Source organism: Leiobunum rupestre, chromosome 1 (assembly GCF_980474605.1).
Source record: "Leiobunum rupestre chromosome 1, qqLeiRupe1.1.hap1, whole genome shotgun sequence".
In the NCBI taxonomy this organism is placed as follows: Eukaryota; Metazoa; Arthropoda; class Arachnida; order Opiliones; family Sclerosomatidae; genus Leiobunum; species Leiobunum rupestre.
Genome location: NC_143384.1, coordinates 71,418,601 through 71,429,291, shown reverse-complemented (window position 1 = coordinate 71,429,291; position 10,691 = coordinate 71,418,601). Strand labels below are relative to the sequence as shown.

Here is a 10,691-nt window from a genome sequence, read left to right as displayed (position 1 = left end):
CGGCTTATTAATCTAATCATAAATAAAGTTATGTCAAACGCATTTATTTAGAATATCTCTGAAAACTTTGAAACATGATCGCCAAACTAATTTGCCCTTTTCTCGGTTTCCTTTTAGTTAATGGTCAACATTTGTGTCCAAACAAAGATGATCTTAGACCGTGTACTTGCGATTTCGAAGGCATCAACTGCAATTACGTCTTGGATTTGGGCGAAGTCCAACAGTCTTTCAGGTCTTTCGTAAAGGAGCCGCGCTTTAGGAACCTTTGGCTGTCAAATACGGATCTTGACAAGCTGGGAAATGGATCTTTTGGACGGTACCAATTTCAATACATGTATTTGCAATATAACAGAATTAAGGAGGTACACGACAATGTTTTCTCGAGCATGAAGGACTTTGTATTGGAAATAAATCTGTCACATAATCGCCTCGAGTCAATACCGCGAAATGCCTTTGAAGATTTGCGCCTTTTGAAAAGTTTGAGACTAGAAGTTAATCTCATCAAATCGGTAAATGGTAATCTATTTTTTAAGTGTTTTTGACTCTTTAGTATAAGCATAAGTGTATAATATTTTTACATAAGTGTGACACTTCCTATTCTTCACATGCTAAAGTTTTACTGAGAGCTGTTCACAAGACAGATTGCATTACGGGCTTCGTCGCCGTTTAGCGTCCGCTTGCTCCCGCGTCACACGTAGCCTTTGACAGCGCCTCGCTGTGATGACGTCACTCCGCTACTAGCAGTAAAATATTTCCCAAAGTGAGAAACTTATGAAACAATATTATAGACTTATGGTATAAGTAACATAATTAGATAAGTATGACACTGCATTATTTCGGATAATGAGTCTGCTACCAAGTGATTGCGTAATTGCAACTTTCAGTAACTGGTCACACTCTACTCTCTTCGAATGGCCAAATTACTGCCACGTTAGTGTGTTGGCGATAATTAATACCTTTATTAACGACATGGCTGTTTATAATAGGCAATTTAATGTTCCATCTCGATAATGTATATGTATTTTTCCAAAGTAAACGGGGGAGGGGGGGGGGGGGGGCTAGGATGTGTCAAAATTTAGCCATATCAGTTCTAAACGATATTCTGTTACTATAACCGCGTGCACACTAGACACGTTGGAAACGTTTTGAAACGGTTTCGTAAGATCAAATTATAAAATTTTGGGGTCGAATGTGTTTATTAATATAGTTGACTCCGAAAATTTTACATTTTGGGTAGTATTCAGCAATCCTCAACGAGACCGTTCACTCTACTGCACGATCCGGTTTTGACGTCACGTTAAAAACGTTTATAGCGTTTTCCATTTGACTGCTCTCGAGCGCTCTATATCGCTCTGATCAACATTAGGTGGGGTTTTTTTTCGCTTGTCCGGGGACAAAAAGTGTTAAACTTTTTACCCTAAGACGTTTTATTCGCCTGTTCTCGGGGTAAGATTTACCCTGTCCCGAATTTTGTTCGCTTGTTCCAGACTCTTACAGCCGATGACTTCGTTGCTCAACGGACAGGCCACGTGATGTCAAAAAACCCGTTCAGCAAAAAACCGCTGACCGTTGAGTGTTTTAGAATTACTGAACACAGCCTAATGGGAACGTGGCTTACTTTTTCAGCAAATCGTTTTTTTGAATTTACATTATCATTTGCTTTTCAGTGTTCCCAAGTTTACCATCGTTGCTAATATTAGGATTGGAGAACAATAACATTGAGAACATTTCGCCGTTATCATTTTCCGCTTTACCAGAACTTCTGCAACTGGATCTAAGTCATAACAAGATAAAATATCTTGGAGACAATGCCTTCGAGTTCAAACAGGAAAATTCCTTGTCAGCCATAAAACTTGATGATAACCTGATTTCCAACATTTCCCGTTCTGCTTTCAATGGCTTAAACGATTTGAATGGTTTATCTCTGAGGAGAAACCGAATTGAAGTTCTTAACCCCGATTTTTGGAAACCATTCGTCCATAGAATCAACTCTACAAAAACTCAAGTCGATTTATTTGGTAAGAGATAAGAGATGAGGGTGGGACCGGGATATTATTGAAGCCAAGGCGCTAAAATCGATAACGTCATAAGTCAATAATAGTTTTCCATAAGTACGGCAGATCTTAGTCTTACCGAAAGCTCTCTACAACTCAAACTCTATAGCGGACTTCGACGCACATTTTGCGCCCGTTTGCTTTTGCGGCTCATTTTTTCCCCCCAAAAATAATAAACTTTATTTTGGTGCACATGACAACTAGGCCTTCGCACCCATAGAAATCTCATAGGTAACTAGAATGCTGCCATGTAACTGGCAAATGGACCAAACGCCGTGGCAGACGATAGCCAGATCTCAGCCAATCAGAGCTCAAAGAGTGGTTCTGCCAAGAATTTAATGTCACCAGAGAGAATGACGTCACCTATCTCCCGCTATAATAGTAGCGGATCCAAGGAGGATTATTATCCTCCTTGGCGGAACCACTCTACGGCCTCTCATTGGCTGAAGGTTCAAGGCGAACTGGCGTCAAGCTCGGCCGTAGGCGGCAGCATTCTAGTTACCTATGAGATTTCTATGTTCGCACCATACACACCCTGATACAGATACTCAAAAACAAAAACAAAAGAAAAAGAAAAAATATATATACAGAAAGATAAAAGTTGGCAGTCCTTTCTACTGTTTTCTCTTCTGTGTTTTTAACAAAACAAACTATTTATGTCTGCTTTGTATTCTACTTGCGCTTTAAAAAATACTGGCCGCGCGAAAAATAGCACAGATATCAGAAATGATTGCCATGTCTCCGTTTTGGACCGCGGTTTTCACCACTTGTAGAGTTGTCCTTTGACAGCACGAAACCAGAGGGCGCTTTACTTCCCGTGCTGACGTCACTCTCCGAATACCTCTCAATAAAATCAGGGTGAAACGGTAATAGGAGCGGTTGTGTAAAACAATTTCCTAGCGTCACCGTGATGTACGCCGGAGATTGGGGGGATGACAAAAAGGGGTAAACACCGGGTCTTATTCGCACGTGAGGAAGTTGCCAATACTAAGACTTTATTAGTCTTAGGAAAACCGTGTAAATTTTTAGTAAGGCTCTAAGAAAAAAAAATTGTTAAACGTATGAAATAGAATAGAGTAATGGCAGTGCTACGTCACACGACGTTACCCATACTTTTTCCTATTCATAAAAATTCGCGTCCACAATGGCGGCCATGGCCAAAGCTACCGAGTGCTACGGTACGATAGAGTGATGGCAGTGCTACGTCACACGACGTCACCCATGCTTTTTACTATTCATAAAAAATTCGCGCCCACAATGGCGGCCATGGCCAAAGCTTCGGAGTGCTACTATTCTATTATCGAAGAGGGGATATCACTTCCAAATCAAATGAAATTAAGGATTTACATTACAGTTTGCTGAACCAAAAAAATGAACGGGGACTTCCGGAAATGAATAATTGCAGAAATATTTACAATTTAAAAATTATCCAGATTTAGTAGTTTTTTTAATCATATTATTTGTGATTGCTACTGCACCGAACTTTGTATCATTACAACGTTTTTCGTTTTGCTAACGCGGAAAGCAACTTATTAATAACTATCATCGAGAAAAGTAAGTTAGTAAAATTTCAATAGATTATTTACCATGGAAGAAGCACGTATTTTATTAGGTTAGGTTAGTCGTATTACCCACGGCAAATCTCATAAATATTTTTTATCTAAAAGTATCGCTTAAGGCATTCCACTATTTATGCGACATTCATTATAGCGAGCGTTTTTAGTATCCAATGGTTAGAGTAGTGTACCTGACGAAATAAAATCATAGATAATTATTTCAGTGCTACTACTCTATAGTATAGCTCCGGTGGTGTGGTTTCAATCTTACCGGTACACCGGGCTATAAATCTGATGCATATAGCTCTGTAGCTTTGGGCTATGACCGCAATTTTGAGAGCAGTTTCTTATCTATAGGATAAAACATGGGTTGATATTTCACAAGTTTGGAAATACAGATGCCTGTACTGTTTAGATTTGAATTTGAGGCTTGCTAATCTCCAAACGGACTGACTCCTATGATCTCAATACTCTTAAAATTTTCTTGGTGGTACTATCATATGTAACATATTTAAAGATAAGTACTTCTGACAAGATTATGTTGACTCCTATGATCTCAATACTCTTAAAATGTTCTTGGTGGTACTATCATATGTAACACAATTAAAGATAAGTACTTCTGTCAAGATTATGTTACATATGGTACTATTAAGCTAAACATTCCAAAAACTAACATTTATATTATAATTAATCTTTTAGATAATCCTATCAAATGCACTTCTAAGAATCTTCTCTGGGTTTTGGACTATCCCGAATCTTTGAAAACTCGTATCATGGGTCTATTTTGTAACAAAAAACACCTAACAAATCTGAAAGTTTCTGATCTTGATTAACTATAGAATAAATAAATTTTTTGCGCATATTTCGTCTTGCTTTGTTTAAAGGTTATTTCTATAGCATGCTTTGAAATTAATCACATTATTTAGTTTTAAATATTCTTTTAAATATAAAATACAGAATTCATAATATGATAATAAATACAAACCCGATATAGAGTATGGTACACTAAATTTTTCTACCTTTTGTAAACAGATAACAAAACTTCTCAATTTTTAAACTAAACTAATTTCAAACATTATATTAAATATTTATGTAACTTTCTTTTTTTTAACAGTTTCAAGTTTAAAATTTTTTAAATAACTTTGTGATTGGCAGTTTTTAGGTCCAAGGGACAGACAGGATTTACAATAAACTACCCTACATCGCGTAGATTGATAGTTCAGAACAAGGCGCTTCAGGAGTAAAATCTGTACCCGCCAAACTAGGACTACAACTCCTTAACTTAAGTTTCGAAGTAACAAACAATACTCAAGGACCTGTTTCACGTAAAATTCAACTCGCCAATTTGAAGGTTTTTATAACCTTAACCGTTAAAATAACCGGTATGTTTACTTTCTAGGTTAAAATTTGGTAATTCCTGGGTTATAGGAACTTTGGCTAAGGTTTCTACATCAGGTATCGCAATTTGAGAATATTTCTCAATCATTGAATTTAAAAAAGTAGATACTTCCCGATTTCCAATTTGGTGTTTGAAAAATGATCCCCAGATTGTGGAGTTTAATTCTAGAGAAGCGTTATGAGTAGATGGGCTAGATTCGGAAGCTAGTTCCTCGACTATGGCCACTGTATCGCATTTAGAATAACAATTTGGGGCATATACATCATCTAATATGGAATCACCAAAGTATAGGCAATTGGCATCATTCTTTTTACCCATTTTCTCTAGTAACCTTTTTAAATCAATAAAATTCCCCTGAGAATACACCGTTTTTGGCTTCATTTCTTTCCCAATAACTACTCCACCTTCTTTGTAGTTTTCCATAGCTAAGTAGGGTCTGTGTGCCGTGAAATACCCTGGTTTTCTAGCGTGAGATCCAATGAAGTCAAAATAGTCCATCCAATCAGGACCAATACAGTTTTTGAGTAGTAATTCTGCAACATCATAGTATGAATTAGTCAGTATAAATAGTTTCTTGGTCTTCTTAAGTTCCTTAAGCCAATTTAAAACGATGGAACTATTCTGTTCCACATATCGATGGGGATTACGTTTAAGAGCCGAGAAATAACCCCCAATTTCTTCTTGAAAATGTTCAATCTTGTATAATTCATGAAACGCACCCCACAAATCTGACCAAAATGTATATTCTTCTAGTTGATTCCCATCATTATCCCTATCTAATTTATCAATTATTTTAGCAGATAAATAGGCTGAAGGAATACCAAAATAATCTCGAAAAACGAAACATTTTAAATTCAATGGTTTAGACAAACATAGATTTGGAAATATGTCTTCAGCCACTTTAAATTTTTTATCGTTTCCATAAATGGCTCTGATTTCTTCATCATTTAAGGGTTTAGTTCCGTGATAGGCGATTAAAATGGTATGGTCTGCAGAGATTTTGAGGAAATTTCCCAGGGCTAAATCAGCAATGACTCCTTTTAGAAAAAAATCACAAGCTTCAGAGTAGCTTCCACCAATCTCATCAGGGTAGTTTTTAATTGTGACCAGATATTTAAGCATTAACTCGTAAATTAGCTCCGTTAATGGTTGAATTTTGTATTTGCACAGGGTGTGATCTAAATCAAAACCAATAACATCGTAGTTATTGATGCAAAATGAATTTTTGTTAATATTCATGCTGCTACAATGTCTTCGGTTTAAGTGTTTTTTCGTAAATGATAGAAACTTCGCCACTTTGTAAAGTTCACACGTTCTCCGTATACGTTGAACACACACAGATAAACGGTATGTGGTGGCAGTCCTGTGAAATAAATGAAAAACATTAAATATCAATATATTTTCGTAATCTTTCCATCTTACATTGCACGCGTGGCCCTCAAATTCCCCCATGCTTTTCCCCTTTGACCTAAACACCAAGGCCCATAAAAAAAAAGAGACAAAACATGCAACAAAAAGCTTAGATTCGCGATAAATGAAAAGAAAGTTTTACTATATTACTAAAGCCTAAGATACTGCAGCGACTTAAGTGACGATTTGATTTAAAATTTCAACTAAATTAAAGGATAATTTATATATTTTAAACGATGCTTCATACATTTTTCTCTTTTTTTTTCCGACAGACGATACTAAAAAGAAATACTGTGGATGTTGTGGCGACATCTACTTTGAAAACGCTCGACACACGGGCCACGGCCAACATTGATCACGCGTTGTTCGCGTTTGGCCGTGCTCGAACTATTTGGCGGTAAAAATTACTATGGCCGAGTCAGAAGATATGAAAAAAGGTAATTCTTTCATGAAATTTTGTACGGTAAATAAACAATTTTCTTATATTTATAGCTATAGTTGAGTTGCTTGATCAACAGGGAACGCTAAATTCCTTAAAAGCCCATATCAGAGCTGAAGTATTCACTGCACTTTGTGAAAAAACCCGTAAACCTTCGGAGACCCCAGTTAAAGAGAACCTCATTATAAATGATTTAATACGGGAATACTTGGAATTTAATCACCTCAAATACACCGAATCTGTTCTTCTAGCAGGTAAAATTATTTGAAATTTCGTAGTTAAGTAATTTTAATAATTTGCTATGTTTTCTTTAGAAACTGGGCATCCCAAACATGCACTTGGGAAAGATTTTGCAAGGGAACAGTTAAACGTTGAACAAGACAAGAAATCAGAATCTATGTAATAATGCACTAATTCTTAATTGTGGTATCCAGTCAGTAAAAATTTAATTCTTATTTTCCAGACCATTGCTGTACAATATGATACAATTTTTTTTAAAAGCCAAAGAAAGATCTCAATAATTCTGATGTAACAACTTACAAGCAATAAATTTTAAGGTTAGTTAAAAGTATAAAATTTTATTATTGAAAGGCACATATTTACAGTTAAAAAACAGAACACATTTAAAAAAATATGTTCAGTTAAGATTTATGAACTTTTCCTATAATGGCCCATAAATCTTCACAAATATTTTCTTTTTCGACCGTATCATCAAATGTAACTGCCATTTCTTTTCCAACAACTACTGTAACCAATAATTATAACCATGAGAATGTATTATGACCAAAGTAAGGTTTAGCAAACATACCACCTGATACATGTCCTGGTGCCATAGGTTTTACTAGTCTAACTCCAGATGACCTGCCGTAAAGAGCTAGTTCGTATCTGCGTTACAAAAGCAGCTTAAGTATTGAAAAAATTATAAATGTATAGTTAATGTACTTAGAAGCAATTAATTTGGGCTTAAGGTCTTTGACTTCATTCAATGTTTCTTTAGCTAGTTTTTCCTCCGACTTAATAATTTGCAGTCTATCTTCCCAATTTGTGTTTGCCGAGTTGAAAGTATCCTTTAAATTATCTGGCACGTAGTTAAGTTGTACCGAACTAAACCCTTTTTCATAAGTTTTCAAGTTGGCTATTACTTCTTCATTGGCTTTAACTTTATCTAGAAATTTTTAAACAAATATATATCATTTAAATGGTTGGTCAGCTAAAAATTGTGATTTTATGAATAAGACAAGGCTTACTGAGCAGTAGACATTCCAAACTAGATCTTGATTTTTTAATGTCCTCTATCTTTCCGTAATAAACCTCGTCCAACTCTTCTTTCATTGTTAATTCTTCAAAATTTTCAATTAACGGATCCATTTTATAGATTACATTTAATAAACAGTTAAGTTTTAATACCTAAGAAGTATTTTACACGTAACACATTAGGTTTCCCGCCGTTTTTCTCAACCTCGCGAATTGATTGGCTGCCTTTTAAAATATAAATATATGTAAAGAGCGCCATCCCGTAAAGACCTTGTTTTTTTTGTGTGTTTTTTTTTTTAACGGGCGCCCACATGGTGGTGAGCCGTTGTTTCAAAAGAGTTGTATTTTATACGGGTCTATTAATAAATCATAAATCTTAAATCTTGTTATTTAAGAATATAGAGGAATTTCTACTAATGTTAGGTTGAATCTTTCTAAAATCTCAAAAACACCACCAAGTTTAAAATCAGAAATATAATAAAATTATGTTTTCGCGTTTCTTTCACATCAAATCGAAAAAACAGACAGGTTAATGTTATTGACATGGTAGCGCGAAATTCTTTTTCGTAATCTGTTACAATTTAAAAAGATCTAGACTAGTTCTAGACTAAATAAACGTTTTGACCTTCGAGAAAAATAACATTCTTTTGACCATACCATGCGAATCGCCTATCGAGTCTTAAAATAGCTCTTCTCAATCTTCTTAAAAAAATATTCGGCTGTTTCCGAAGGGAAACAAAAAAAAAACATCAAAATTTTACGGGTGTTTACTAAAGGTAGGGGCGTTAAAAGATGTACTGCTCTTACGAAAAAAGTGATAAGATGTTGCTCCGGAGGGGCTCCATATATTATTAGTTTTCAAGCTCTTATAAAACGATGAATGGTGGGCGTATGCTGTCATTGAAAATGTCTGTCTTTAACCGTTCGTACTATATTTATAATTATATTTATTATAATGAAATGGTTTTTTTTATAGTGGAAAGTACATTAATTCCCAGAAGGATGCACACGGAAAGTTACAATATTAACATTGAGGTTTTGAAGTGTCAAATGTTTATATATTATTTTTATTTGTCTTTCGAAAGTTTTGAATATGGACAAATAAAGTAAAAGTTATTTAAACAAAAATATTAAATTCAATATTTTATTATGTTTTATTGTTTAGTAATGCATTGTATTTTATTGTATTGCATTGTATTATATTATATAATATCGTGACGTGGTTTGTCTCGTGATCTGTGACGTGACATAATGTCATGGCGGCTGTTTCAAGGCGTTGCGTAAGACCCTACCTGCAAATAATAAACCACAGAATAGTTTGAGGGTGGGGCTACAGAATCTCGAGTTTTGTTATGGTTGGGGAGTCACGTGATGAAAGGGGAGGAGCTTCCTGAAATATGGACCAAATATTTATTCAAACGATTCTGTGGTTCTTTAACTTCAATTTCTCTTGGTTGAAAATTTGCCGCAATATAATATTTATTTATAAATCATTAATATGCACTATTTTTTTCCGCTGGTATGGTCCTTTTCTAAAACTATTTCATCGGAAAAATAATCTATAAATTATTCAACGTAATGTTTACTTTTCACATCGTTAGGTGGAGTCATACCGGCGGTTGGGTTTGCACTAGATACTTATTTTATATATAGACTTTTGGTATTATCAGGGATGCCAAATTCAAGGGGAACATTTTAACAGAAGTAGATAACATACCTCTTACGAGATAAGTATCCTGCTAATGTTATTCGCTTGAAACTTGTACCTACGCAGGCTCCCGTATATTTAAAAAAAAATTGTGCAGGTTTCCATACTTCTACTTGGAATGATTATCCTGCCGTATCGCGTATGGTAAGATCACTCTGACGGCTTTGGCCCCGCCTACGAGAGAAAAAATCCCCTCTACGCACGCTCCCCTCTCACGTTGTTGTTTGTTAAGTTAACATAGTGACGTCAAAAAAAACCGTCTGCCACATCGAGACGAAAATCTGCCGCGATAAGCATTCCAAGTAGAGGTATGGATTCCTGATTTGTAATATTATTGCATCAGGAAAATATGGTTTATCAATATGTAGTGTATTTTTCACGTTTTACACTTATAATAATAGCGGGAAATTCGCGTCCAATGGAGCCTACTGATTTTGTTAGTTAATATTCATATTTCCCGCTATGTCATAGGCACCAAATAAATATCTTTCTTATTTTGAAAAAAAAAAGTGGGAAGAAATAGCAGACGACCTTTGTTTATGAATGTTCTTTAACTGAAATCTTTTATATCGAGATAATTTTGAATGAGCAGACAGCTTTCACACATTCGATTGAAATCTCAGTCGATAGGCGGTGATACTTCTGACCAAAGTTTAAACTAAGCACGAAGCTTTATACCATTTTGTTTAATAGATTTTTATTTTGGGAATTCTATTGGTTAAAATCCTACTGAAAACGTTCTCGATTTTTTTTGGCGAGACAGGTAGTGGCGGGGTAGTGGTAATTTCATTTCGAAGTCTTCCATGATTTTAGTATTTTAATCCTATTCTAAAGACCTTTTCACACGAGCCAACTTTTTAAATCAAAATGC

The 10,691-nt window shown here is 35.2% G+C and overlaps 4 protein-coding genes across 8 annotated transcripts; 2 read left to right on the top strand and 2 right to left on the bottom strand.

Annotated features, from left to right (window-relative positions):
- The first annotated feature begins 39 nt into the window (after positions 1-39).
- Positions 40-4,443, top strand: LOC149966260 (uncharacterized). The gene is made up of 3 exons (XM_090167515.1): positions 40-516; positions 1,668-2,018; positions 4,310-4,443. Exons 1-3 carry the CDS (start codon positions 75-77, stop codon positions 4,441-4,443), a joined length of 927 nt encoding a protein of 308 aa, XP_090023641.1. The 5' UTR covers positions 40-74.
- A 99-nt stretch (positions 4,444-4,542) lies between these two features.
- On the bottom strand, positions 4,543-6,706 carry Nt5a (5' nucleotidase A). Of its 4 annotated transcripts, none has more exons than XM_090181300.1 (2): positions 6,570-6,706; positions 4,543-6,372 (listed from the first exon to the last, which is right to left on the bottom strand). In XM_090181300.1, the coding sequence occupies exon 2, from the start codon at positions 6,246-6,248 to the stop codon at positions 4,974-4,976; it is 1,275 nt and encodes a 424-aa protein (XP_090037426.1). In that variant the 5' UTR covers positions 6,249-6,372; positions 6,570-6,706; the 3' UTR covers positions 4,543-4,973. The 4 variants fall into 4 exon arrangements, with proteins under 4 accessions (XP_090037426.1, XP_090037401.1, XP_090037417.1 ...); XM_090181275.1 differs by having other exon boundaries at positions 6,667-6,697; XM_090181291.1 differs by having other exon boundaries at positions 6,562-6,673.
- Positions 6,699-9,124, top strand: LOC149966257 (centrosomal protein 20-like). Its single transcript, XM_090181338.1, has 5 exons — positions 6,699-6,856; positions 6,912-7,112; positions 7,173-7,257; positions 7,322-7,415; positions 9,089-9,124. The coding sequence occupies exons 1-4, from the start codon at positions 6,829-6,831 to the stop codon at positions 7,377-7,379; spliced, it is 372 nt and encodes a 123-aa protein (XP_090037464.1). The 5' UTR covers positions 6,699-6,828; the 3' UTR covers positions 7,380-7,415; positions 9,089-9,124.
- On the bottom strand, positions 7,297-8,353 carry LOC149966258 (uncharacterized). Of its 2 annotated transcripts, none has more exons than XM_090181322.1 (4): positions 8,106-8,353; positions 7,801-8,023; positions 7,667-7,743; positions 7,297-7,600 (listed from the first exon to the last, which is right to left on the bottom strand). In XM_090181322.1, the coding sequence occupies exons 1-4, from the start codon at positions 8,224-8,226 to the stop codon at positions 7,500-7,502; spliced, it is 522 nt and encodes a 173-aa protein (XP_090037448.1). In that variant the 5' UTR covers positions 8,227-8,353; the 3' UTR covers positions 7,297-7,499. The 2 variants fall into 2 exon arrangements, with proteins under 2 accessions (XP_090037448.1, XP_090037439.1); XM_090181313.1 differs by having other exon boundaries at positions 7,297-7,603; positions 8,106-8,352.
- Positions 9,125-10,691: the final 1,567 nt, after the last annotated feature.

Excerpts from the sequence above, each read along its gene's own strand:
- LOC149966257 (XM_090181338.1), top strand. The coding sequence starts at position 6,829 with ATGGCCGAGTCAGAAGATATGAAAAAAG. Across the intron at positions 6,857-6,911 it reads GTCAGAAGATATGAAAAAAG|CTATAGTTGAGTTGCTTGAT; the intron begins GTAATTCTTTCA and ends TTATATTTATAG. Across the intron at positions 7,113-7,172 it reads CGAATCTGTTCTTCTAGCAG|AAACTGGGCATCCCAAACAT; the intron begins GTAAAATTATTT and ends TGTTTTCTTTAG.
- LOC149966258 (XM_090181313.1), bottom strand. The coding sequence starts at position 8,226 with ATGGATCCGTTAATTGAAAATTTTGAAGAATTAACAATGAAAGAAGAG. Across the intron at positions 7,744-7,800 it reads CCCAAATTAATTGCTTCTAA|ATACGAACTAGCTCTTTACG; the intron begins GTACATTAACTA and ends TTTGTAACGCAG. Across the intron at positions 7,604-7,666 it reads ACCAGGACATGTATCAGGTG|TAGTTGTTGGAAAAGAAATG; the intron begins GTATGTTTGCTA and ends TATTGGTTACAG.
- LOC149966260 (XM_090167515.1), top strand. The coding sequence starts at position 75 with ATGATCGCCAAACTAATTTGCCCTTTTCTCGGTTTCCTTTTAGTTAAT. Across the intron at positions 517-1,667 it reads TCTCATCAAATCGGTAAATG|TGTTCCCAAGTTTACCATCG; the intron begins GTAATCTATTTT and ends TTTGCTTTTCAG. Across the intron at positions 2,019-4,309 it reads AACTCAAGTCGATTTATTTG|ATAATCCTATCAAATGCACT; the intron begins GTAAGAGATAAG and ends TTAATCTTTTAG.